Raw genomic sequence first — 25,751 nt, 5'->3', positions numbered from 1 at the left:
CCTCTCCCTCTCCCTCTCCCTCTCCCTCTCCCTCTCCCTCTCCCTCTCCCTCTCCCTCTCCCTCTCCCTCTCCCTCTCCTCCTCCTCTCCTCTGTATCAGTGAAGGTAGAAAATGTTTCTCTCGCTTCCCTGTGGAGGCATCATACCCCCGCTGCCTCACCACCCCACCACTCTACCACCCCACCTCTCTCAAACTATCAGGTTATTGCCTATCCATGTGCTTTACTTCCACTTCAAGAACTTCACCCCTATCTTCCTGGTTCTTTGTAGCTGTACAGTACCGGATACTATGACCCCTGCATCTAGACAACCTACCCCACAGTCATCACCACCCCCTAAATACAAACAATTTGACTACCCCCACCTATCTGTTGCCGTGCACACTCCGGCGCCATGTGCTCCCAAAACCCTATTAATAATAAAAACTTTTCGACTCCGTACAAACTGATTATAATTATATAAAAAGTACTGGATATATTATATGTTTATAAAATTTGGATGAACCCGGTCCTTTCCCTACTCAACGGTATGACTTAACCCCCTCCGTTGACCTATCTTTACTATACATGTAGTAAATATCTTTCTGTCTGCCAAACCTCCCACCCCACCCCCTGATTTTAGCTAATTCCCCGACCGTGTCGTTCACAGCCCTCTGCAGGGTGGTGTGGTCATTTCATGTCCATGACCCCTGTCAGATCCACATATTTTGATAGGAAATGAGGGGTACTGGATGACCATGGAAAGTAGCTCACGGCAGTCGGTTTGCTGACCGGAACTTTTAAAATTAATTACGAAAATAAGTGTTCTTATATCTGAGGAGTAAAACAGATCTGAAAAAGATACTTTTCGTGTTATCTCATGTCTCCCGTGATAAAAAGTGTAAAAAAGAGCAAAAAGGGTGAAAGCATGAAACCGGCCGAGGAACTTGATGAGTAACATGAACGAGAGCAGAAGCAAGGTGGAGGGAGGGAAGGATGGCGGAGGAGTCAGAATTGGTGATGAATCATGCCTTGAGAGGTAGAGGGAGGTGAGAACGAGAACGAGAACGAGAACGAGAACGAGAAAGGGTGTGGGTGAAAGGGGATGAGAAAGAGGTTTTGTCGAAACGAAAAAGTCATGGTGAAGCGTATAGACGAAATGTTGCTGCCATCAGCGGATAGAAGTAACGGAAACAAGAGTGTATCCATCAGCAAATAGGGTTGCAAGAGAAAAGGCTTTGGATGTCTTCCGCTTCTGAGCTGAAATCTTTTGTTTCGCAATGCTAGGGCTATCATACACAGAGTATACCATCTTTTTTGGATAGCAAACTGAGCATTCAGAGACTTTGGTACTGTAGTGTCACAGAGTGGAACGATAAGTTACTGTGGAATGATAAGTTAGAGTCTCAGCGCATGTTTGGCTGTCATTGATTTGGTGCACTCATTGTCTCTCTGACTGCAGTATCTTGTTGTGGACAAGAACAATCGAAGGGCTCTCAACATCTTCCCATGCATTCGCTCCCTTGCTCGTTGATTGTCAATAAACTCAGATGGTTTCTTTGTATGTGTTCTCTTACAGAACAACCCTTGGCGCCTTTCCTGGGAGGCATGTTGTACACACAATCTTCAGGAATGAGGGAGAACACCAGAGTAATCAATGCTGCGTTTACTACAACACATCGAGCACGACAGGCTACTGCAGTCAGCTAGGACATGAACCTACTCCCTACGGTATGAGTCTTTGGTCCAGTGTGCCACAAGGCAGCAAGGAAGATTGCTCTACTGCTGCTTTCTAGCTAGAACATGCAGCCCTGCCCCTGCCAAACGTGCCTGTTGTAGACGCCATGTGGTTGCTAACATGCTCTGGCGGACAGCAGTTGTAGGTGAGGAATCGTTGTTCTTCATTCGATTTCCTGTTGTCGTGGACCGGAGCAGGAAGTCAAGGTGTGGATACTGTTTGATTTCTTGAACGTTCAATAAACGGTCAGCATTCAAAATGAACTCAAGGCTCTGAGGATGTAAAACATGCGGTTCTTTTTTCTTGACATCCCCTTTATAGGAGGTTGTAGGCAAGAAGAAAAAGGGAAGCTCTTCATTCACGTCGAGGTGCTTTCAAGCTGTAGATGTCCTACCTTTGTCAGATAAGACGCTATCTCTGACCAACCTTGATGCCCGCCTCTTGTTTACTCTTGTTCGCCTCACTCCAGCTTCACTCTCAATCGTCAGGAAGTCTGTAATCAATAGGTTTTATCCCCCCAGCCTGCCATTGCTCGTCGAGAACCTCTCCTCAGGCAATGAAGAAGCTTCAAGTCTTACGTAGCGATCTACGTGAAGATCTGCATAACTCCAGCGGGCTTGCCTCAAGTCTCTTGCTGCCTAACACCTTGAAAGTTTTTGTCGATGACATGATCTTGCAAACGGGTGTAGTTTACCATCCGTACCGTCTGCTGCCTGGCCGGCGTTGTATTCATCGCTGCCGTGAGAAGATTCTATAATCATCACAGCTTGTTTGTTGAAACATTCATGAAGCCATTTGTGTTGTTATGCAAAAAAACATGCGATCGTCAAAACATAGGCAGCTTGGAGTTTCGTGGAGGTTCTCTCCACAGGCTAGTGTATGTCAACATATTTCTCATCGTTTTCCAAATAGTCATAGAGAATGTGCAATGTCTATAGACAATGTTCTCCTCCTCCAAGTCTCCTCACCTACCTCTCAACTTCTGCACCTTACCGTCTTCCAATAGCACTCTCCGTTCATCATCTCAAACTTGTTCCTCTCCCTCCCTCCCTCTCTCCCCATTCCTTCGTCTCCCCGCAACTTTCACCATGACTGCTCTTTACTACTACAACCTCGAACATGATTCGTTCTTTTTTTTAATTGACTGAAAGGCAAACGAAGTAGGAAAGGGTAGTCTTTACAAACCCGCCTCAACAGAATCCTAGGAAAAGGAAAAGGCAGCAAAAACCTCTGCTCAAACCACTTTGACTAAATTTTCAGTAGCAGGATTAATTGACTAAATTCTAAAATACCGTTAGGGGGTGTGTCGGTCGAGGACCCTATCGAGGTAGGTCGAAAAGGAGGTAGGGGTGGTCCTGGGGTAGGGGAAATGCTGGGAGGGCTGGAGGAGGCGCGGAGGAGGAGGAGAAGGGCGGAGGAGGAGGCGCGGGAGGCCTGCGAAGAGGCTGAGAAGATCTTAGCGAGAGCTCATGGTGAGCTCGGGAAGCTGGAGGGGAGGAAGAAGCAGCTGCAGGTGAGGAGAGGTCTTTGCTGGAAGCACGACTTAGTCTGACATGTGCGTTTTTGCGGTATGCTGTCGATCCAGAAAGAGATTGTTGAGAAGCGAAGATCAAACGATGAGACCGAGCACAAAATGAAAGAAAACTTGAACAGGCAGGAGATCCTGCTCAAAGGCCAACAGCAGATCTATGAGACGTTCCGCCAGACCCTGTTCAGCAGGCTCGTTGCTGCTTCCACGACTCTGCTGAGGAGAAACACGATCGCAAAACCTTTCTGGCGACTTGCCGACTACTGTCATAGCAAACGATACACGAGAAGGTGTATGAGCCGGATGATACATCGCAGAGATAGAGGGAGGTTGCGGCAAAGCTTCGATGAATGGGAACAACAGTGTCAAGCTCGGGGAAGTCTGCAGAGAACAAGCAGACCGTGGTTGAGCACTCACAAGAAGCATGACAACACCAAGTCTGTTGAGATCAAAGACTTTCATGTCTCCCATCCACTGGGAAGACTTGAGTCACATCAACTAGCAGGACTTGAGATCTCGAGCGTGCCCCTTGCAAGCCCCTTGAGTGAGCGGCAGGAGCTGAGCGTTTCTGAGAGTCCGATGAGCGGGGGGAGGAGAATCGGAATCCTGAGAACAGGAGCAGAGAGTCTCACCATGGCGCTGGAAGCGAGCAGACGACAACACGGACTCACTGACAACCTGCACGAACTGGAACCTTGTAGAGTGATCACACCGAAAGCTCGAACGAAGTGGATGTATCCGCACGAGGCTTCTAGTGAGATGGAAGTGAGAAGGAGCCTGACGTTGATCAGCCCTGACCTCTTTCAAGAGGATGAAGATGCTCCCTCGACTGCTGGAGCTTCTCGTGAGGAGGGAGGAGGTGCTTCGCCGTCTTTGGGAGCGCATGAGGGAGGGGCAGTCGGCGAGCAGGAGGGAGAAGCTGTGGAGCGGGGCGATGGGTATGTTGCAAAGGCTAAGCTGAAGTTGAAGGAGAAGATTGACGCTATGTCCTCGATAGTAACTCGAGGAAGTGGCAGGGAAGGGATGGTGAAGCAGGAGCAGGAGCAGACTCGGTGTGCAGGACAAGTTATGGTGCTGGGTTCGGGCCCCACAGCTGATGAAAGCGGAGAGCAGAAAAGGGGGGACGTAGTGATGACCCTAGGAAGGACCGAAGGGGAGGAAGAAGCTGGAACAGCGGAGCGAGGGGAGCATGGACGAGCGACGGACGTGAAGAGTCGTGGCGAGTCAGCTGTCAGGCGGCCAGATGCTGCGGGAGGAGAGCAAGGGAGGAGGAGGTCTGGGCTTGTAACGGATGCAACAGCAGGTGAAACGGACACGTCGACCAGAGTCGCTCGAGAGTCTCCTCCCACTACGACCCCGCGGGCCCCAGCAGCTCCGGCCAGTGAGGATGCGACAGCAGCGGTCAAACCCATGGCGTCAGCTACCTGTGCTCCTCCTGCTACTACTCCAGCTGCACCTTCACCTGCTCCTCCTGCTCCTACTCCAGCAGCTTCACCTGCTGCTGCTCCTACTCCAGCAGCAGCTCCACATACTCCAGCAGCAGATCCACATACTCCAGCAGCAACACCAGCAGCAGCTTCATCCGCCGCTACAGCCGCGGTAACGACGAGGCCTCAGCTCCCCCCAGCCCCGGCCGGCGGGGAGCCCAGCAAGGGAGGGACGAAAGTCAAGGGCTCTACACTTGCTGAAACTTGTCGTGCAGCAGCTTCAGCGTCTCTGCCTCCCCCGACGGTCAAGTCGACAGCAAGCCAGCCAACCCCGGCCCGAAACAATGCCGTTCCAGCCGCCCAGGCACAGGGGAACACTGCTTCAGCTCCAGTTGCTGCTCCTGCTCCAGCTTCTGCTCCTGCTCCTGCTCCAGTTGCTGCTCCAGCTGCTGCTAATCCAGCTTCTGCTCCAGCGGCTGCTCCTGCTCCAGCTGCTGCTTCTGCTCCAGCTCCAGCTGCTGCTGCTCCAGCTACTGCTGCTGCTGCTCAAGCTCCTGCTGCTGCTCCAGCTCCAGCTCCAGCTGCTGCTCCAGCTCCAGCTCCAGCTCCAGCGGCTGCTCCAGCTCCAGCTCCAGCTCCAGCTCCAGCTCCAGATCCAGCTGCTTCCTCAGCTCTAGCGGCTGCTCCAGCTCCAGCCGCTGCCCCAGCTCTAGCGGCTGCTCCAGCTGCTGCTCCTGCTGCTGCTGCTGCTGCTCCAGCGGCCGCTTCAGCTGCTGCTGCTCCAGCTGCTGCTCCAGCGGCTGCTCCAGCTCCAGCTCCAGCTCCAGATCCAGCTGCTTCCTCAGCTCTAGCGGCTGCTCCTGCTGCTGCTCCAGCTGCTGCTCCTGCTGCTGCTGCTGCTCCTGCTGCTGCTCCAGATGCTGCTGCTGCGCCAGCGGCCGCTTCAGCTGCTGCTGCTCCAGCTGCTGCTGCACCAGCTTCTGCTCCAGCGGCTGCTCCAGCTGCTGCTGCACCAGCTTCTGCTCCAGCGGCTGCTCCAGCTGCTGCTGCTCCAGCTCCAGCTCCAGCTCCAGCTCCAGCTCCAGCTCCAGCTCCAGCGGCCGCTCCAGCGGCCGCTTCAGCTGCTGCTGCTCCAGCTGCTGCTCCAGCTCTAGCGGCTGCTCCAGCTCCAGTGGCCACTACAGCTGCTGCTCAAGCTCAAGCTCCAGCGGCCGCTCCAGCTCTTGCTGCTCAAGCTTCAGCTGCTGCTCCAGCTGCTGCTCCTGCTGTTCAAGCTGCTGCTCCAGCTCCTGCTTCAGCTGCTGCTCCAGCTCCTGCTTCAGCTGCAGCTCCTGCTTCAGCTCCAGCTCCTGCTCCAGCTCCAGCTCCTGCTCCAGCTCCAGCTGCTGCTTCAGCTCCTGCTCCTGCTCCAGCTCCTGCTACTGCTCCTGCTCTAGCGGCTGCTCCAGCTCCAGCTCCTGCTCCAGCTCCAGCTCCTGCTCCAGCTGCTGCTCCTGCTATTCAAGCTCCAGCTCCTGCTGCTGCTCCTGCTGCTTCCTCAGCTCCAGCTGCTGCTCCTGCTATTCAAGCTCAAGCTCCAGCGGCTGCTCCAGCAACTGCTGCTGCTCCTGCTGCAGCGGCTGCTCTTGCTGTTCAAGCTCAAGCTCCAGCTCCTGCTCCAGCTCCAGGTCCTGCTACTGCTCCTGCTCTAGCGGCTGCTCCAGCTCCAGCTCCAGCTGCCTCCCCAGCTCCAGCTGCTGCTCCTGCTGCTCAAGCTCAAGCTCCAGCTCCAGCGGCCGCTCCAGCTGCTGCTGCTCCAGCTGCTGCTCCAGGTCAATCTGCTGCTCCTGCTCTAGCGGCTGCTCCAGCTCCAGTGGCTGCTCCAGCTGCTGCTCAAGCTCAAGCTTCAGCGGCCGCTCCAGCTCCAGCTCCAGCTCCAGCTCCAGCTCCAGCCGCTGCTCCAGCTCCAGCTCCAGCTCCAGCTCCAGCTGCTGCTCCAGGTCCTGCTGCTATCGCTGTTCCTTCTCAGCCTGTGGTAGTTAAATTGCAGCTCCCCGTTGCCCTCGCAAGCCAGCAGGTGACAGTTTCAGCCTCATCGGTCGTTGCTGCTTCCAAGGTTATGAGCCCGCAGCTTCCCGCAGCCCCGGCAGGCAAGCAGGCGGCAGCGCCCTTCAAGTCGCCAGCACCTGCTGAAGCAGCAGCAGCAGCTGGAGCTGGTGCACCACAAACTGCAGCAGGAGCGACAGCACCTTGTGCCAAGTCGGCAGTGAAACAGCAAATCTCTCCAGCAGTGGCTGGCCAGGAGCCCAGCAAGGCTGCAGCAGCTGTCATGTCGCCCCTAGCGCCTGCTGCTGCTGCTGCTTGTTCTACGGATGCGCAAGAGATGATTAGACTCAGTTCCGGCCCAGCAGTTTCGACAGTCCAAGACGTGGCGACAGCCGTCAAGCCGAAAGGATCTGCACCAGCAGCTTCAACGGCTGTAGCTGCATCTTCAACGGCTGTAGCTGCACCTGCAGCTCCGACCAGCCAGCCCAGCAGCAGCTCGACGTCAGTCGCCAAACCGCCGCCAGCTGCCATTCCAACCGCTGCAACGACAGCAAAGGCAAAGGAGATCGCAAGTGCAGGAGCTCCGACGACATCTGAGCTCTCAGCTGCTGCTGCTCCCGCTGCTGCTTCTTCGGGGGCGAAGAAGTCGCAAGTCTCCACAGGTCCAGCCGGCCAGCAGCTCAGGAAGGATGCGACTGCAGCCGTCAAGCCTCCAGCACGTGATGCTGCTACTATGACAGCTGAAGCCCCACCTGTTGCCACTGCTGACGCATCGGCTGCTACCACTGCTGACATCGGCAGAGCTCCCGTCAAGTCGCCAGCAGCTGCTGAAGCAGCAGCAGCTGGAACTGCTGCTGGAGCTGCTGCTGGAGGTGCTGGTGCTGGTGCTGGTGCTGGTGCTGCAAGAGCTGCTGGTGCTGGTGCTGGTGCATCAGGGACTGCAGCATTTGTGGGGTCCACATCAAGGCAGCAAATCTCTCAAGCAACAGCCAGCCAGGAGCCCAGCAAGGAAGCGACTGCACCTCTCGCTCCAGCACCTTCTCCACCTTCTGCTGCTTCAGGCCCGCAGCCTCCCGCAGCTCCGATCATCAAGCAAGAGGCTCCAGACGTCAGGCCGCCAGTCTCAGCTTGCTTGACCGCTGCTGCTACGGGTAGCAAAGCTTCTACTGCCTCTCCTGCTCCAGCTCCAGCTCCTGCTCCAGCTCCACAAGCTGCTGCTCCAGCTCCAGCTACTGCTCCAGCTCCACAAGCTCCAGCTCCAGCAGCAGCAGCTACTGCTCCTTGTGCTCTAGCCTCGGCCTCTGCTGCCCCTGCCCATCCTCCATCTGCCCACTCTCAGCTCCCATCGGCCCCGGTCAGCCAGCTGCCCAGCAAGGACGCGATCGCACCCGACCAGTCAACGTCTGCTGCTGCTGCTACAGCAGCAGCTGCTGGAGCTTGTGAGAGGACGACGAGAGGCCCGTCGGATCCAGGAGGAGGAGGCAGCAAGGAGGAGGGAGCAGCGGTGGAGTCGCCGGAAGCTGTTGAAGCTGTGGGTGAAGGAGGAGGAGGAGGTGAAGTTGGTGACGCTGCTGCTACTTCTTCCAAGGTTATGAGCCCGCAGCTACCCGCAGCCCCGGCAAGCAGGCAGGAGGCAACGGCCGACAGGTCACCAGCACCTGCTGCTGGGGCTGGGGCTGGGGCTGGTGGTGCATCCGGGACTGCAGCAGGAGGGTCTGAACCTTGTGCGGATACGACAAGGGTGCCGGGCCCAGCAGCAGCAGCCGGCCAGGAGCCCAGCAAGGAAGCGACTACAGTGAAGGCGCCAGCGCCTGCTGCTGCTTCAGGTCCATCCACCACGACAGCTGTGGCATCTGCTGCTACCTCGGCAGCGTCGGCATCTCTTCTTCATCCCACTGCTGCTCCTGCTCTCAAGTCATCGAACGAGACGACGACAGGACCGCAGCCTCCCGCAGCTCCGATCATCAAGCAAGAGGCTCCAGACGTCAGGCCGCCAGTCTCAGCTTGTTTCCCCGCTGCTGCTACGGGTAGCAAAGCTTCTACTGCCTCTCCTGCTCCAGCTGCAGCTCCACAAGCTGCTGCTCCTGCTCCAGCTGCTGCTGCTGCTGCTGCTTGTGCTCTAGCCTCTGCCTCTGCTGCCCCTGCCCATCCTCCATCTGCCCACTCTCAGCTCCCATCGGCCCCGGTCAGCCAGCTGCCCAGCAAGGACGCGATCGCACCCGACCAGTCAACGTCTGCTGCTGCTGCTACAGCAGCTGCTGCTGCATCCGCTACAGCTGGAGCTTGTGAGAGGACGACGAGAGGCCCGTCGGATCCAGGAGGAGGAGGCAGCAAGGAGGAGGGAGCAGCGGTGGAGTCGCCGGAAGCTGCTGAAGCTGTGTGTGAAGGTGGAGGAGGAGGTGCTGCTGTTGGTACAGCAGGGGAGCTGGTATCGAAGGAGACAAGGGCGTGGGGTTCAGCAGCAGCGGCTGGTCAGGAGCCCAGCAAGTGTGATACAACTCAGGAACGCGCAAGCTCGGAGGCAGGGGAATCGGAGGTGCCGTGTGCTGCTGTACGGGAAGGAGAGGGGGGCGGGGAGGAAGACGGGAGTGTGGGAGTTTCAGTCTCCTGCTCGCCTTCCTCCTCCTTCTCCTTGAGCTTCTCAGGCAGGCGAGCTGGAGGGCGCAGGAGCAGCGCGGAAGGGCGCGAAAGCAGCGAGGGGGGATGGGCTCAGGTACGGGAGGACCTGTCACTGTCGACCTCTCCGTCTCGTTCCATCAGCAGCTCTCAGAGGTCGTGGAAGAGCAAGGTAGGGATAGGAGCTTACTTTGAGCGAGTCGACAGCAAGGAGCTCCTTCGGGTCAAGTCAGTCGTCGACAAGAGCCCAGCTGCCGCATGCCGCAAAGTTGCAGTGGGGGACTACATCGTGGCAGTTGACGGCTCCTCGGTCGCCGGGTTTCGCCTCGCTCAGCTTGCTGAGCTGCTGCTGGGACATGTGGGATCGAGTGTAGAGTGCACCTTCATGAGGGAGGAGACGGAGGACTTGTACAGCGTTACTTTCATGAGAGGGCTGTCGGCGTGAAAGGAGGAGGAGAGAGAGGGGGGGAGAGAGGGGGAGGTTGTCAAATGCTGATACCATCGTTGAGAACCCTTTCAACTTGTAGAGTGAAGTGAGAAAAGCATGTCAAACAGTGTCGCTCTCCTGCAGGCATCGGTCCGCTATCTGCCCCAGTCGGACGACCTTCTTCAGTACCAAAGTCCACAGCGATCGAAGCCCGATGAAGCCCATGACCGATCGAGTGCGCAGTAGCAAGAATTGCGAGATCGATCCTCGCTCCCCTCCCCACAAGCTCCGCCCGAGGCTGGACAGGATCCCCCCATTGGTTTCCTCCACCTCTCCGAACGTGATAGCTGGGAGGTGGGGCCTTGGCAGGTCACTCCCGACCTCCCTGACCTCATCTATGCCATGCTCGCGCGCGTTACGACGCAATACAAGAGAAGTACCGGTCTCTTGGGGGAGGAGGCCTACGGCAGGCGAGCTCCAGCGAGCCGACGACTGCAAGTCCCTCTCCGACGGTACTCGCACGACCGTAGCACCTTCCCGTTGGCTAGAAGATCCGTGGGGACTGTTGTGTGGTACCTGGCTGTGAGGCTACCTCTTAGTGTCTTGTCTCAAGGTCAAGCTGAGAAAGAGCAAAGGCAATCTGGAGATCCCCTTCATACTGCTAAGCTTCTGCTAGAGGATGGGGAGAAGGAATTCGCTCGCCCCACAGCTGCCTCAACTTCGCGGCCTCTTCCTCATGTTCAACGGCTCCAATCTGGGTGCACACCTTCTCGAGATGTAGTCTTGGATGATTGGAGATGAAAGAATAGTCGAAACTTCAGGTCGCTGAGGTGTGCGCGATGAGTCAGCATGACGCAGACAAGCAGGCGGCACAGGGACGCCCTCCCTTCTCACCTTCGAAGGATCCTTGTCGAGGGTCAGGTCGAGCAGCTCGACGAGCGGTGGAGATCTTACGGGAGTGGAAGGGCGCGGCATCGAAGGGCCCGAGACAACGCAGCGAGCGAGCTCCTGCAAGTCCTCGATCTCTTGGTAGGGGATGGCGCTGTAGCACAGGCAGAAGACGATGGCTCCTAGCGACCAGACGTCTGCCTTTGTGCTCCAGTCATAGAGGTACTGCCGTTTCACGCTAAACGTCCCGTCACTCCTGACGCCATCCGGGAATTTCTCCTGCAACGTGGAATGATCAGACTGGGAGAACATGCAAGGAGAACGCAACGGATACCTCCAGCATCTCAGGTGCTGTGTACCGCACTGTCCCCGTACAGCCTGATCTCCTCGAAGCGCCTCTGTTCTCCGATAGCCTCTGACTTTGCCCCAAGTCGGAGATCATGAGGCGATGGCCTATGTCGATCCCTGAGTCGCTCTGTCGCCCTGACTGCACCAGGATGTTTTCAGGCTTCAGGTCACGATGGACGATGTCCATGGAGTGGAGATACTGCAGCCCTGAGCAGATGTCCATGGTGTAGAGGAAGATCTGCTCCTCCGAGAGAAAGCCTCGTTTTCTCTGCGGCAGGTCGAGGGCCAACAAGGAGTGAAGGTTTCCTGAGTTCGCATATTCCATAAGGATGAAGAGGCAAGGGACCATGGGAGTGAAAGGAGAGCTCTGGTGCGGTTCCAGCCAAGAGTGCATGTACCTCACGACGTTGTTGTGTGATAGAAACTGCAAGTTTCTCACTTCCCGCAGCACTTTGTGCAGCCACTGTCGATTGTCGCCGACCGGGGCTACCTTGACCGCATAAGTACCCAGATGCACTCCATCCATGACGTGCCGGCACTCGAAGACACTACCATAGGCTCCTGTCCCGATTCGGCGGACTTGATGAAAAAATCTTGCATAGTAGCCGACGTTCAGAGAGTCTGATGGCAACGAGTTCGACCCGCTGCTCGGCGGGACGTCGTTAACGCTCGAGTGAGCGTTTGACTCTGGTTTTGACTGCACAGCAGCGGGTCTGGATGCCCTTGCAGCTGCTCTTGGCTCATCTCCTTCAAGGATCTGGGGAGATTCTCGTCGCAAAGGCTCTTCCGAACGGCATCTCATGTCCGGGGACGGGAGAGCCGGCAAGGCCAGGTTGATCGTCCCCGCATTGAATCCTCCGTAGTCCTCTCTATCGCTCCCTTCATCGCTTCTGCTCTGCTGCAACTGGGCAGAGAGCAGCCCAAAGTAACGAGGAGAGACGTACCGCGCGTCGGCTTGTGGAGCACTCTCCTCGTACTCTGGTGTGTTGTTGGGCAATGGTCGATTACAGTACGGGCAGTGCCGTGTGCATGTAGAGAGGTTCTGAACCTGAGCAAGCTGTCGCTGGTTGTCCCAGACTACAACCTTCCTGCTGAGAGGATCGTGGAGCACAACTTCTAGATGCGAGTTGGGGACTTGGGCTATCGTCCCAGCTGCACGCTCGTTGACCTCGGAGCCGTCCTGTGCCGCTGCGCTGATGATGATGTCAGGAGCGCTGAGTTGAACACGAGCTGGCATCACCTGGTCTGAATGATGAGAGGAGGAGGAGGCACAATCAAGTCGAGAGAAGGACGCGGGCTCCTCCTAGAAGCCTCTTGATTAGAGTCATTCGACCCTTCTTCTTCACCGTGCTGCAAGGAATGTAAGGCGATGAAACAGCTCCTGTGGAGTTTACCTGCTGTCCTGGGGAATTGTTTTGCATGAGACAGTTTCTCTGATGCAAGAGACACTCAGTCATGAACAAGAATAAGCAAACAATCATCTTGCACTAGGCCGGCGCAGAAATGTGTGAAATTCTGTACCCAAAGCATGCTATTCTGGCGGTCTAACAATCTTTCTTCTTCCATCTTGTCCTAGCAACTTCAATCTTCATCGTTTCCTCACTGTCTCCCCCCCTTCGTTCACTTCCTCCTCCTCCTCCTCCTCCTCCTCGCCCTCCCCTTCCTACTACGGCTGGAGGCGCATCTTCGGCGAAACCGTTACCTGAACGAAGAAACAGTTACATATTCCGTTACGTTTTTATCCTTTTCCAACGGTAAATCACGGATGGTAACGATCATGAGATTTCTAGAAGGACCTGGGAGTAGGGGTACTTTTACTATTCTATTTGGGGGTACTGGTGTTCAAGGGGTAGAAGTTGGGGGTTGCCAGGGTGGCAAATGAGACTACGAGTTTCTACCGGATGGGGTGAATCTTGGCCGGAAATATAAAGACGTAGTAACATATTTAACACAAGTCTCTAAATTTTAACCTTAAATTTTGGATATATAAGTATATAATCGAATTATTTTCTAACAATGTTTGGCACGTCGGAAAATTTCCCTACATTGTTGGACTTGCAGGAAACATGGGGGTCTAAATTTTCTGTGTCCCACCAAATTGACAAGGAAGCTTTGAAACTTTACAGCAAATATATATTCAATTATGAAATTTTGTACTACGATGTGAATTTATTTGGGCCTAGATTGGTTCATACGGCGGCCGCCATGCAGCAACGGAGAGGAGCCGAAGGGCGGAGAATGCAGCGATCGACCGCATGCTCCACCTCCGTCACATCCTCCTCCTCTTTGCAGTGTGTTAGGAACAGATCTACCCGTGTAAGCGATGCATCATCTTCTTCCTGCCTTGTCCTCCTCCTCCTCTGCTCTTTCCTCGTTGCAAGCGAGGCATTCCTCAGCCCTGCTCTGCCGCTTCGTTCCGCATGCTCTGCACGGACTTCACTGGACCTCCATTCCTTTGCTCGTTCCTCGCGCCTGGCTGCCCCCACCACGATCAGCATGGTCGAGGGAGATTCCCTTGTCAAGCGTATGAAGCAGAAGGCTAGCAAGTTTCTTGCTACGGCGGCGATTGCGGCATCTTTGTGCGTGATGCCCAAGGCATCGAGTGCAGCTCTTGCCGATCTGGAGCTCCAAGGAGACTTGGATGAGGATGTGGAGCAGGTGGAGATTGAGTACACCGGGATGAGGAAGCTCTCCCTGGGAGAGAACGTGGTCAAGTACGGCATCCTTGTGGGAGTTTTCGGAGGGGCGGCTGTATGGTCTTACTATGAAGGGAAGCGTGAGGACCGAGAGGAGGAGGAGAGGGTGAAGGCAGAGGTTGAGAGGATCGAGAAGTGGAAGAAGGAGTTCATCGACATGGAGGATGTCGTTTCTGACGATGACCTCCTCTCCTCGCTCAACAAGCGTCTCTCCGGCGAGGCGGGCGAGGAAGTGAAGGACCTGGATGGAACTGGAGCCCTTCCTGAGGGATACGACCCGGAGAAGGCCATCATTCAGGACCAGATGCGCAAGATGGAGGAGGAGATGGAGAAGGAGCGCCTGAAGAAGGAGCAGGAGCAGGAGGCCGCCCTGAAGGATATCACTGTTGAGGAGGACAAGCCAGCGCAGGTGGATGCTGAACAGCTCGAGAGATTGAAGAGGATGTTTGGAGGAGGAGGAGACAGCCCTACCGACAAGAAGGACAAGTGATGGCCAGTCAGAGCAGGAAGCTTGTGTGCTGTCAAGTAAACTTTTCCAATTATTGCCAGAGCCTGTTTCCTTGCCTGACACTTGACATGTTACAAGTGTCATGGTCCGCGCGTGCAAGTGAGTATGTTGCGAGGCACGGGTATATCATGCCGTTCTGCCATCTTGCTCTTCTTGCCGCCGCGTGCACTCCAGCGGCTTGCGCTCGGTTGTCACAGGGAGAAAGACGAGGAATGAGCATGAGGTGAGCACGAGATCCTCTGCCTTGACCCGTGCAGAACGCGATCAAAGAGATCTTTCCTTCCCCTTTACTTTGCAGCTGCTTTCTCCCCTCCCGCCCCTGCTGCTGCCCCCGCTCCTCCCGCTGTTGCCGCTCCTCCCGCTGTTGCCGCTCCTCCTGCTCCTCCTGTAACCCCTGTCAGTGTTGATTGGACAACTTGCTCATGACAACTCGGAGCACCTTGCTGCTGCTGCTCTTTCGCCGCATTGTCCGCTGCTCCTGCTTCGTAGCTCGCGTCAAACAATCGACCCATAGCTGCTGGAGGTTACCCTGCTGATTTCCGTGCTCGGCGCCAGTGTGCTGCGCGTTAGGCTGGTTCTGCTCAGCATGGGCAGCTCCATGAGTAGCGTCAGCTGCTTGATGTTGCGATCCTTCCTCTGTAAGCCAACAAGGAAGAGCGAACACGTGAGGAACAAAATAAAGGGTTATCGATAAACTTGGGTACCTTTCTTCCCACCTTCGGCAACTTGCTGAGCACTCCCTGCCTGGTTAGCAGCAGCTGATCCACCGGGTAAGATGATCGCAAGCTTCTAGAGCTCTTCAATGTCCACCTTGTCCGTCAGCCCCTTGATGGCTCGGTGAATCTTGGGATGATGCTCCTCCTCCCGTTCCCTTGGCCTGCCCCTCGTCTTCAGACTCGGTCGATTTCCACTGTATCAGACGAAAACCTCTGCCGCCGCTGGCGCTGGCGCTGCAGCGTCTCCTCCCTTGTGAGCTGCTGCATTGATGGCCTCCTTGGCTGTCTGCAGCTCCTTCTGCAGTTGCTCCGCATGACCCTGAACAAGAACGGTCAACCATTTCAGGTAGAAGCCAACTAAGGTCACCTTGCACTCGTTCAGCTCAGTTTCAAGTTTCTGCAATCATGTTGTCGATCAGCAAGAAAGCAAGTATTGCAATGGCGGAACCTGGGAGCCTTCAGCTCCAGTTTTGAGTTTTTGTGCTTCCTGAACGATGCAAGTCAATTTGCTTGCGAAGAATGTTTCCCGATCGCACCTGTTTGCACATTTCTAGGGAAGTCTTAGCGTTCTGAACTTCAATCTCAGCTTGTCCTGACACGACATCAGACACGACTATATTTCTTCTCTCTCCCTCTTACTTTTCACTTCCACCTTGTCTGATTTCTCCTTGGAAACCTCCTCCTGCTCCCGTTTTCACCCATAGTCCTGTACAAGTGATGGAAGAACCTTGATGTTGCTCAGCTCCCTGTGACATTCTTGAAGTCCTCGGTCCAACTGCAACCAAGTTTCACTCCATCTAACTTATCTCACGCACTACACACACCTTGTCCTTGAGCGACTGGGAGGACGACTCCCCTTCCTTGCACATGGTGAGCTGCGATTTCATCTCCTGCACCTGCACATTTCGATCCGTCAACGCGAAGCGATCCGGCTGGACATCTTCGTCCTCCACCACCTGCTTTGTCAGAGTATCCTTCTCGGACTGAAGCTGCGCAGTCTGAATCTCCACGGACTTCGCCTGGTTGAGATGTTCGCTGTGCAACTTGTTCACTTTCTCCAGCTCCCTTCTCAACTCATCGCGCTCCTGTACCAAGTGAGGTTGAGAAGGATACCATCAGCACACGAGCTGACCTGAACTGCCTGAACCACGTCCTTCTTCAATGAAACAATCCGCTCTTGTGTCACATGGTGAACGTCCCGGAGGAAAATCCCACCTGAAGAGCATAGATTTGACAGTCACGAATAATTCAAACCAAACACTCATCCTGTTCTCACTGCTCAACATAATCTCTGAGAACACTGTTGTCCCTCGCTCCTCAACATCCTTACTCCACTTCGTTTCCAACCAATCCTTCCTTTTGGAATCTTCTCAATTCCCCGTATGTTGATCTCTTCCTCTTGACCTCCTCGTCACGTTCCCCTTCTCTGTCATCTCCACTCTCTTTCTCTCCACTCTCTCTCCTCCTTTTCCTCTCCTCTCTCTCGTCTTCTCCTCCCCTCCCCTCTCCTCCTCTCCTCTCCTCTCTCTCTCTCTCTCTCTCCTCCTCCTCTCCTCTCCTCTCCTCACCGATCACCACCAGCGCCATGGCCAGCAACCAGAAGATCCATCCGCGACACCTCATTGTCGCCTCCAGCAGCTATGTCTGACCCACCCCACCCCTTACGAACCTAGGTTTCCTTTGTAGGGGTACTTGGCACACGGGTCCTGGACCACTAGAAAGCACCGGTCTAAATCAAAACTTCGGGGATGAGACATGATGAGGGTAAGGGGTATGTTTGAACCGGTCATTTTGATATTAAAATACACCGGTACTGAGGTGAAGAAAAGGGGTGGGGTACATTTGATTGGTCTCACTGAGCTGTCGGGCCCGTATCAGTGATGCCGGTCGGTCGGGCCACGCCGGGTCATCAGTACGTTACAATATGTAACGGTGAGTTGATTTGACAGTTTTAGACGCCGCAATGCGGAGCCGTGAGCTAGTGCCGGTGACGGTGGCTGCGATGATGGTAAGGAGAGAGGAGGAGAGGCCCGGGGAGGAGAGGAGAGAGGAGAGAGGAGAGAGGAGAGAGGAGAGAGGAGAGAGGAGAGAGGAGAGAGGAGAGAGGAGAGAAGAGAGAGGAGAGAGGAGAGAGGAGAGAGGAGAGAGGAGAGAGGAGAGAGGTAAGGAGGAGAGAGGAGAGAGGAGAGAGGAGAGAGGGAAGGAGAGGGAGGCAGAAGAGGGAGAAGGGAAGAGGAGAGAGGAGGAAGGAGAGCTTGACTGTCAAGTGGTGTCATCGATCTCGGCGAACTAGAGGAGTTGATCGGATCGTGTCAGGCGGCAGCATTGCTCATGGCCATGCGGTCCCATCCCGGGCCCCAAAGAGAGGAGTTGCAGGAGAGCATGGGAGATCGCTATGGGATGGACAGATACGCGAAGATGGAGCGCAAGGCAGCTGACTTGATTCACTCACATGAAGTGAACTCTGGGAGCTTGCGGGTGATGGCGGAGGAGAAGTCACAGAGAGTCTTGGCTGACATGCCAACATCAGGGTTCTAGAAACCGAGAGGCTCTCATGCGCATTCGAAAGTATGAGAGGAGGGAGCGTTTGCGACGAATCGAGGAAGAGGTGAGCAAGGGAGGGAGGCGCGGCGGTATGCAACTCAACAGGATGAAAGATTCGTCGATACGGCCTCGCTGGTGAAGAGGAAAGGCAGATGGGTGAGAGGTAAAGAATTTCCTGGTGCGTATTGTCAGGTGATGATGAGGTCAGGTCAAGGAGGGATCGAGGCAGGACGAAGGAGGGAGTGAAAGGAGCGAATATCCAGGGAGGGACGAGAGCGACGTTGCTGGTTAGTGTGCAATGAGGACGAAGTTTGGAGTTACAGGTTGAGGGCAGAAAGAGTTGAGAAGAGAAGACCAAGGTCGACTGCTACAAGATCTGAGAAACATCCAAGCAAAAGAAAAAGCTGTGAGTCTTTCTGCTTGTACCTGTCGCTCCTTCTGCCAACTGCATGCAAATCTTCGTTCATGTGTACATGGACCCCACTTGCTCTTCACTGTTCTGATTTTGCTCTCCAAAGTTTGAGAGGATCTCAAGAAAATTCGGTATCTCGCAGCAACCAAGATCGAGAAGTCCACGAGAATCTCTCGCAAGCAACCATGACCTCGCGTCCAAAGTGGTAAGTTTGTCTCATGTTCTGCTCCTGCTCTCCCCCTGTCCTCGCTCGCTTTCCCTTGTTGCCCTTTCCTTTCTTCTGTTCTTCCTCATCATGTGCAAGCATCCAATTATCACTACGCGATCATGTTTCCACTCCCCGTGTCAACTGACTTGTAAACTGTTCATCTCAAGGCCGATGAAATCATCGGATCGCTGGGTATGAATGATAAGGTCAGAATGTCTCCCTCGTCTCCGTCCTCTTCCTCTACCTCTACCTCATCCTCTTCCTCCTCCTTCTCAACCTGCTTTGTTTCCGTCTCCTCATCCCCTCACTTTCAAACCCTAACCTTCCTTTCTTCTTCATCATTCCCTGCTCCTGCCGCACGCCGTTCCTTCCAGCCCACGTCTCTTCCTCCCTCTCTTTCCTTTCTCACCTGGTCTTGTCAAACGTTTTCTCATCTTCTTGTGATTCTGAGCAGGAGGAGGAAGAACAAAACTTTTCTCCCTCGGAGGAGAATCAAATCTCCGACGCATTCTCAGGCAAAGTCTTGTTGGTCCCCGACTGTTCTCCTCCTCCTCCTCCTCCTCCTCCTCCTCCTCCTCCTCCTCCTCCTATACCCACTCCCTCCAGCTCTTTCGACCCAACCACCCTCCTCGATCCAACCAGCCCCCCCACCTCCCTCTCTCTCCGCTCCCCTCCAACCCTCTCACTCTCCCTCCTCCCCCTTCCCCGCCTCCGCAGTCTCTCGCCTCCTCCGTTCTTCTTCTCCTCCACCCTCCCATCCTCCTGCCCAGCCTCTCTCTCAAGTTCCACCTGCCCGCCTGCCTGTCTCATATTTGCCACCTCAGATTTCAACCTTGAGAGGCAGTTCTCTTTCCTTGCCAGAAATTTGAAAAAGACATGAAGACATTTCGCCGTTTCAGAACAACCTTTCACCCCAAAACCCCGCTTGTCATTAATCTTATTGTTTTCAATCTCTTAAATCTTGTGTTGTTTTCTAAAGTTTCGTAACTGCAAATCATCATCTCTCCGAAGAAACAATCTTCAACTTGTGGCAGCAGCATTAGAACAGTTATAGAAGAAGCCCAAAACTGCAATCAGGTGCCTGCGTTGTCTTCGTACGCAATGATCTCCCAGGTTGCTATTGATCGGATTGTTGAGAAACATGCGATAAGGGGAGAGGTTTCTAATCCATGATAGCAACTTCTTGATGGGAAGAAATCAGCTCAAGGCAGAAGAAGAGGTCGGAGGAAGGGAGAGATGTCACTTCTCCCCGCTGTTTCTCTCCGTTCACAAACACCTGCGGCTCGTGAGTTGATGGAGGAGGAGGAGGAGGAGGAGGAGGAGGAGGAGGAGGAGGAGGAGACAGGAGGGGAGGAGGAGGAGGAGGAGACAGGAGGAGGAGACAGGAGGAGGAGGAGACAGGAAGGGAGCAGGCTTCTGCAAATGAAAAGGCAGAAGCAGGAGGGAGGAAGGGAATGAGGAGAGGATAGATCAGGAGAAGCAACACAGAGACTATAAGAATGAGAGGAAGGGAACAGGAAAAGGAGGGGGAGGATAAGATGAAGCAAAAGTCATCGTGCTGTTGCCCTCCTGCATCCTCAATTTCCTCCACATTCCCATGCATTTTCCTCCTCCTGTCCCTCCTCCTGCTACTCCTGCTCGTCAAGCTCCTCCTGCTACTCCTGCTCATCCTGCTGGTCCTGCTGGTCCTGCTGGTCCAGCTGCTCCTCTTCCTGTCCTGCTCCTCTTCGTCCTTTCCCTATCTCCTTCTGTTCCTCATCCTCATCCTCATCCTCTCTTGCTTCTCGTTTACCTGCATTCTCCTCGACGCTCGGTCCACCCGCACTCTGATCACGTCCCCTGACTTCACGCCTGCCCAGCTGTAGCCGAGCATGTTCCTCCTTGAGAAGCGACCGATGTCGAAGAACCTGCCAGCTCGTCAACACACGCTGGGGGAGGAAGGAAGGGGAGGAGGAGGAGGAGGAAGATGAGGATTCAGGAGGAAGATGGCGGAGGGCGGAGGACGTCGAGGAAGTTGAGGAGTAGGAGAAGGTGGGAGAGGAAGGAGGGAGACAACGTTCTAGGAGGAGGTGGTTGTTGAGGAGATGGAGGTAAAAGAGGAGAGAGTAGGCGCCAGAGAGAGGGAGGGGGAGGAGGATGGGAATAGAGGAGAGAGGGAGGAGGAGGAGGAGGATGGGAATGGAGGAGAGAGGGGCGGAGGAGCTGGAGGGTCCAGACAACCTTATCAAGGACGCGAGCAACCCGGTGGAGGGGACGAGGCTCGAGATGTCTCCCTGCTCGCTAGAGCTGTAAACTTCCTCGTCGAGGTGCCAGACCGACCCGTCGCCCACCTGGTCGCGCAGGATGTCAAAGCGAGCTGGGAAACCCGCAAACACCCCGCGCACCGAGAACATCCAGCCCTCCTCTGCTGCTATTCCCTCCTTGAGGTCTTCGACGTTCGGGCTGACCCCAACCATCATCTGCAGTAGAGGTTCAGCTGAGCTCGTGCTGGGAGGGCAAGGACCGCAAGGCCGGGCTGAACGATGGTGAACTCGACCTCGCTGACTCCCTCCGAGGGAATCTTCGGCTGCAAGAGAATAGTGAGTACGATGATAATGTAGATATAGTGATGGAGATGACGATGATGATGACGACGACAACGACGACGATGACGATGTAAATGATGATGCAAGATGGGAAAGGGGGAGGGATGCAGGAAGAGAACGAAGACCAAGATGCGGAGGAGGAGGAGGACGTGGAAGTTGACAAGGAGGAAGACTGGAAGATGGAGGGGCAGGAGGCAGACCTGAAGCAAGGCAGCCTTATACTCAAAGGGCAGGTGGTTGTAGAGCATACGAATCCTCGTCCCCTCCTCGCTCCCCTCCACAGCCTGGCCGCTGCTGGACACGACCTGGATGCCCGCAAACATCCGCTGGGAATCGAAACGGAAGGAGCGAAACGCTGTCTGGATGGCCTCGGCAGCCCCTGTCGCCCTTTAGCTCCCCCCCCAGCAGGAGATTCAAGCTCACCAGAGGGTCCATCGATGCCCGACAAGTCCCCAGCTGAATTTTTCTCAGCTTCCTTGCGGATCTTTTTGAGAAGCTCTTCAGCTTTGGAGGCTTCATTCTTCGCACCGAGCTGCTGGGACTCAGCCGGGAGAGGAGAGGAGAAGAGAAGAGAGGAGGAGAGAGGCGAGCAGGGGAGAGGAGAGGAGAGGAGAGGGGTGCGTGTCAAGAGCTACGCACCCTATAGGCGTTGACGAACACGTCTCGGCTGGCTTCCACGAAAGTTTGCGCCTCTTTCAGCCTCTATTGAAGGGTGAGGTGGAAAGTTTCTTTTTCAGCTGGAGGAGAGGTCGGACCTGAGAGCCAAACGCCTCCTTTCCCTTGTCCAGCAGGTCCCGAGCCTCTCGGATGCAGCTGCCGTCCGGGATGTCAAGTTGAAATGCCGATCAAAGAGTACTGAGGAGGAGGAGGAGGAGGAGAGGAGAGGAAGAGAGAAGAAAAGAGGAGGAGAGAGGAAAGGAAGAGGAGGAGGAGGAGGAGGAGAGGAGAGGAAGAGGAGGAGGAGGAGGAGGAGGAGGAGGAGGAGAGGAGAGGAAGAGGAGGAGGAGGAGGAGCGTACATCTCGCGATCCTCGATCTCCTGCAGGCAACGAGAACGAAATTTCTCTGCTTCCTGCAGGAAATGAATTTGAGCCTTGTTGCCGACTCACACCTCTCTTCCCCGCTCTACCTCCTCCTTTGTCCCTCCTCCCTCCTCCCTCCTCCGTCCTCCGTCCTCCCTCCTTCCACCTTCCTCTTTCTCGTCCTCCTTGCTGCTGCTGCTGCTGCTCCTCCTCCTCCTCCTCCTCCGCCTCCGCCTCCGCCTCCGCCTCACCTTTAGCTCCTTGTGACCCTCTTCATTCCCGAGCTGAGCTGATTTCTGCATCACAACGTCAGTCTTGACGGCTCGGCGGTGGGCGGGGGTTCACCTGCAGCAGGTCGATCGCAGTCTGCGACAACTTTGCGGCATCCTCCCTGCTCTCCTTCACCTGGAGCCTGCGGAATGTCGACAGGTCAAAGTTGACGGGCGACCGTTGGGAATGGAGGTCACCGCGCTTTGACGAGGGCCTCTCTACCAGCTTCCAGATCTACTAGTACATTAGGAGGAGGAGATGGAGGAGCAGGAGGAGCAGGAGGAGCAGGAGGAGGAGGAGAGAAGATGGGAATGACGAAGTTGATGATAAGGGGAACGAGCAGCAAGAGGAGGAGGAAGGGGATGGAGGAGGGTTCCAAGAAGCAAGGTGTTTGAGGGAGAAGAGGGGGTCGGCGGGTCGCAACGGCTGACCTCTCATAGAAAGTTTCTTCTTTTCTTGCTGGAAACGAAGAGGAATAAGATCGGAAGAACATCACAACATCATTTACCTCAGCCTTCTTCTTCGCTTCTTCCTCCTTTGCTGCTCTTTCCTTGGCTTGTTTCTCCTTGGCTTCCTTCTCCTTCTCCTCCCTTGCCCTCTCCTTCGCTTCCTTCTCCCTCTGCTTCGCCTCCTTCTCCCTCTCTTGACTCTCCCTCTCCTCTCGCTCCTTCTCTGCCTTCTCCAACTCCTTCTTCTTCGCCTCCTCCTCCTCTCTCTCCTGTGCCTCTCTTTTCTTGGCCTCCTCTCTCTCCTTCGCCTCCCTCTCCTTTGCCTCCCTCTCCTTAGCTTCCCTCTCCCTGGCTTCCAACTTCTTCTTCGCCTCCTCCTCCTCTCTCTTCAACTCCGCAGATGCTTCTTCATCCTTCAAAGCAAGCACGTCAACACTTTCAGCAGCTCCTTCATCACGCTCGCCCTCCTCACCTTGCGCAAAATTGATTTTCCGATGGACGAGAAGTCGATCCCAAACAAAGGCTTCCTGTCCTCTACAGCAGCCGCAGGCGATCTTTCAGCCTCCCAGCTCCCAGCCTTTGTGCTAGCGGGGACATCGACCGTACCAACTGCCGTTGCATCGTTTGACGTTTTTGTCTGGCAGTCAGTCAGTCAGCTGGGAACTTTGCCTTGAGTTCTTCACCTCTACATCGGTAGCTTGCCCGAACTGAAGCTGCTGGGTCGAGAAATATCCCCCAGCAGCAAGGAGGGCCCCAAAGAGGAAGAAAATAATCTACACACTGTGTTATTACCTTGCTCTCCCTCCCCTCTTTCCTCCTCCTCCTCCTCTCCATCTTCTCTTCCTCGCTCCCTCCCTCCCTCCCTCCCTCTCCCCCCCCCTTCCTTCCTTCCTTCCTTCCTTCCTTCCTTCCTTGTTTCCTGCTCCTGCTCCTGCTCCTGCTCCTGCTCCTGCTCCTGCTCCTCCTCTCCATCTACTCCTTCTCTACCTCCTCCTGGTAATCTCATGTTGCTTCGAACTCCCACCCTTTCCCCAATTCCACACCCTCCTCCTCCATTCTACGTTACCTCCCCTCGATCTTTCTCCTCCTCCTCCTTCGATCTGATGGCAGCGCTGCTCGCCAAGTCAAGTTCTCCTCCCACCAGACTGACAACCGACCTGCCGCTCGTCTTCGTCTGAGTGGCTGCAAACGCGTCCTGCTGGCGAGTCAGCTGGTAGTTTGACAGAAAGAGGGGAAGGCGAGGAAAATGTTCATGATGAGGAGGAGGAGGATGAGGACGAGAACGATGCTGAGAGGAGGTGTGGCGAGGAGGAGGCGGAGAAGTGGGGCATCAAGATGTCAAAGTAGAGGAGAGGAGGAAGGAGGGAGGAGGGAGGAGGGAGGAGGGAGGAGGGAGGGGGGAGGAGGGAAGAGGGAAGAGGGAAGAGGGAGGAGGGAGGAGGAGAGGGAGGAGGGAGGGGGGAGGAGGGAGGAGGGAAGAGGGAGGGGGGAGGAGGGAGGAGGGAAGAGGTTGAAATACCAGAGGGGAAGATAGGAGGAGCCCAGAAGAAGCTCTCAGCAAGTCTCGTCGGCCAGCAATTGAGACCCACAGTCTCTCCTCCTCTTCCTGCCGCCCGCCACGTCCGCTCTCGCACATGCTCATGGGTCCAAGTCTGCGACGAGAGGAGGAGAGACGAGGAGCTGGTCGCGATGTAACCTGTCCTCCTCCTCCAAGTCTGTGCCGAGAAGGAGAGAGGGGAAGGGGTCCCAGGAACGCACTTGCCTGCAGGAGGATCGATGGGAAGAGGAGGAGGAAGTTGACGAAGTTGCTGCTCATGGTGAAGAACCGCAGGGCGAGCACGAGAGGAGGAGGAGGAGGCGAACCAGCGAAGTTGCTGGATGAGCAGAAGCTGCTGCAAGGACAGGGTGAGAAGGGAAGGTGGGGAGGGGAAAACGGCTATCATCACTGCTTGATACTTGACAAGCAAGCTTTTCAGCTTGACATGCCACACTGACACTACAGTTAACACCAACGTTCTCAATCGTGAGAGGATATCATAACAGGTTGATATGCTCATACTAGTCTACTACTGCCCTCAACAAACTGATCCGGATGGGAAAGTTCCTGCCACCGATGGAGCGAGCAGGTTTGACTGAGCTTCATATGTCATGCTTCACATATCATCTGCCTCTCCCGTCATCGACGGATGAGTTTCTCCTCGCACAATCTTTTCATTGCCATCCTTTCATCTTCCACCTCCAACCCTGCTCTAGTCGATCCCTGGATGCAATCTTTTCTCCTCTCCTAATGTATCTCCTCCTCCTCGCTCCTCCTCTCTCCTCCTCTCTCCTATCCTCCCGTCTCTTCACTCACTCTCCTCCTCCTCCTCTCCTCTCCTCCTCTCCTCCTCCCTCCCTCCCTATCTCCCTTGCCGTCTTTCCTCCTCTGCTGATCCTCGCCATAAGCCGCTAGGAGTGACCACCCATGTTCCCGAGCACACAAGTACCCCCTACCCCCTCTTTCAAATTACACTACCCTATGAATTGCCTAAACAAAACGGGCTAGTTGTACCCCCCACCCTCTGACCCGATAGTCTCCCCGACCGACAATGTCGGTCTTTGCCATGTTTGCGACGATGGTGATGCGACCGACTCTGGTGAGAGGAGGAGGCGGAGGAGCAGCAGCAGGAGTAGGAGGAGGAGCAGCAGCAGGAGCAGCAGGAGCAGCAGGAGCAGCAGGAGCAGCAGGAGCAGGAGCAGGAGCAGCAGGAGCAGCAGGAGCAGGAGCAGGAGCAGGAGCAGGAGCAGGAGCAGGAGCAGGAGCAGGAGCAGGAGCAGGAGCAGGAGCAGGAGCGGGTGCAGGACAGAGAGACAAAGCAACAGAGACGGAGACAGATGATAGATAGTCCAAGACAAGCACAAATGACCTCTAAATACTTCTGTTTGTCAATGCTGTCAGTTCATCGTGGACATTCTTCTCTTCTCTATTGGCGTCGGACTCATCATGCCGTTTGCCATCTTCAAAGCGATGAGACATGGGATGGGGTATGAATGCTCATTTTTGATATCTTTATCAACTACCTCCTCTCCCGCCTCCTCTCCTCTCTCCAGCTCTTCTCAAACTCCTCCTTGTCCTGCTATCTTTCTGCTTCCGTTGTTCACTGTTCTCATCCTGCTCCTGCTCCTTCTCTTCCCTCCTCCTCTTTCTTCTCCTCGTCTTGGTCCTCTTCGTTTCCTCCTCTTCTCACCTCATAGTTTGCAACAGCTCCATCACCAAGTTCGACGAGCTCTTCAAGCTTCTCATTTCCTTCCCTCTCGTGGGTTTGCGCCAGCTCCTGCTCCTCCTCTTTCTCCTCCTGCTCCTGCTTCCCCCTCCTCCCCCCCTCCC

The 25,751-nt window shown here is 55.3% G+C and overlaps 6 protein-coding genes across 6 annotated transcripts; 3 read left to right on the top strand and 3 right to left on the bottom strand.

Moving 5' to 3' along the window:
- Window positions 1–3,286: 3,286 nt before the first annotated feature.
- Window positions 3,287–9,757, top strand: GUITHDRAFT_119564 (hypothetical protein; the record flags this gene model as incomplete). The annotated part of the gene is made up of 3 exons (XM_005821197.1): window positions 3,287–9,232; window positions 9,342–9,409; window positions 9,460–9,757. The coding sequence occupies 3 exons, from the start codon at window positions 3,287–3,289 to the stop codon at window positions 9,755–9,757; spliced, it is 6,312 nt and encodes a 2,103-aa protein (XP_005821254.1).
- A 53-nt stretch (window positions 9,758–9,810) lies between these two features.
- Window positions 9,811–11,777, bottom strand: GUITHDRAFT_90537 (hypothetical protein; the record flags this gene model as incomplete). The annotated part of the gene is made up of 4 exons (XM_005821196.1): window positions 9,811–10,319; window positions 10,506–10,564; window positions 10,634–10,852; window positions 10,938–11,777. 4 exons carry the CDS (start codon window positions 11,775–11,777, stop codon window positions 9,860–9,862), a joined length of 1,578 nt encoding a protein of 525 aa, XP_005821253.1. The 3' UTR covers window positions 9,811–9,859.
- Window positions 11,778–13,277: 1,500 nt separating this feature from the next.
- Window positions 13,278–14,088, top strand: GUITHDRAFT_155800 (hypothetical protein; the record flags this gene model as incomplete). Its single annotated transcript, XM_005821195.1, is given in 2 exon segments — window positions 13,278–13,786; window positions 13,805–14,088. A coding segment is annotated over 1 exon segment (173 nt), but the record flags the coding sequence as incomplete, so codon positions are not given.
- Window positions 14,089–14,466: 378 nt separating this feature from the next.
- GUITHDRAFT_166258 (hypothetical protein) lies at window positions 14,467–16,518 on the bottom strand (the record flags this gene model as incomplete). Its single annotated transcript, XM_005821194.1, has 13 exons — window positions 14,467–14,564; window positions 14,708–14,815; window positions 14,884–14,937; window positions 14,990–15,056; window positions 15,107–15,214; window positions 15,263–15,292; window positions 15,344–15,382; window positions 15,432–15,487; window positions 15,535–15,577; window positions 15,623–15,670; window positions 15,720–15,980; window positions 16,028–16,110; window positions 16,464–16,518. 13 exons carry the CDS (start codon window positions 16,516–16,518, stop codon window positions 14,467–14,469), a joined length of 1,050 nt encoding a protein of 349 aa, XP_005821251.1.
- Window positions 16,519–16,643: 125 nt separating this feature from the next.
- Window positions 16,644–17,685, top strand: GUITHDRAFT_119560 (hypothetical protein; the record flags this gene model as incomplete). Its single annotated transcript, XM_005821193.1, has 6 exons — window positions 16,644–16,659; window positions 16,851–16,903; window positions 17,212–17,373; window positions 17,426–17,503; window positions 17,553–17,595; window positions 17,648–17,685. 6 exons carry the CDS (start codon window positions 16,644–16,646, stop codon window positions 17,683–17,685), a joined length of 390 nt encoding a protein of 129 aa, XP_005821250.1.
- A 1,536-nt stretch (window positions 17,686–19,221) lies between these two features.
- Window positions 19,222–24,200, bottom strand: GUITHDRAFT_147345 (hypothetical protein; the record flags this gene model as incomplete). The annotated part of the gene is made up of 18 exons (XM_005821192.1): window positions 19,222–19,335; window positions 19,852–19,966; window positions 20,280–20,518; window positions 20,845–21,023; window positions 21,068–21,176; window positions 21,284–21,346; window positions 21,400–21,457; window positions 21,663–21,715; window positions 21,917–21,961; window positions 22,011–22,077; window positions 22,133–22,169; window positions 22,367–22,394; window positions 22,444–22,797; window positions 22,857–23,021; window positions 23,068–23,157; window positions 23,451–23,496; window positions 23,542–23,579; window positions 24,081–24,200. 18 exons carry the CDS (start codon window positions 24,198–24,200, stop codon window positions 19,222–19,224), a joined length of 1,920 nt encoding a protein of 639 aa, XP_005821249.1.
- Between the last annotated feature and the right edge of the window lie 1,551 nt (window positions 24,201–25,751).

This window comes from Guillardia theta, assembly GCF_000315625.1.
Source record: "Guillardia theta CCMP2712 unplaced genomic scaffold GUITHscaffold_150, whole genome shotgun sequence".
In the NCBI taxonomy this organism is placed as follows: domain Eukaryota; class Cryptophyceae; order Pyrenomonadales; family Geminigeraceae; genus Guillardia; species Guillardia theta.
The sequence above is the reverse complement of the archived record's forward strand: the minus strand, read 5'-3'. Positions and strand labels throughout refer to the sequence as shown.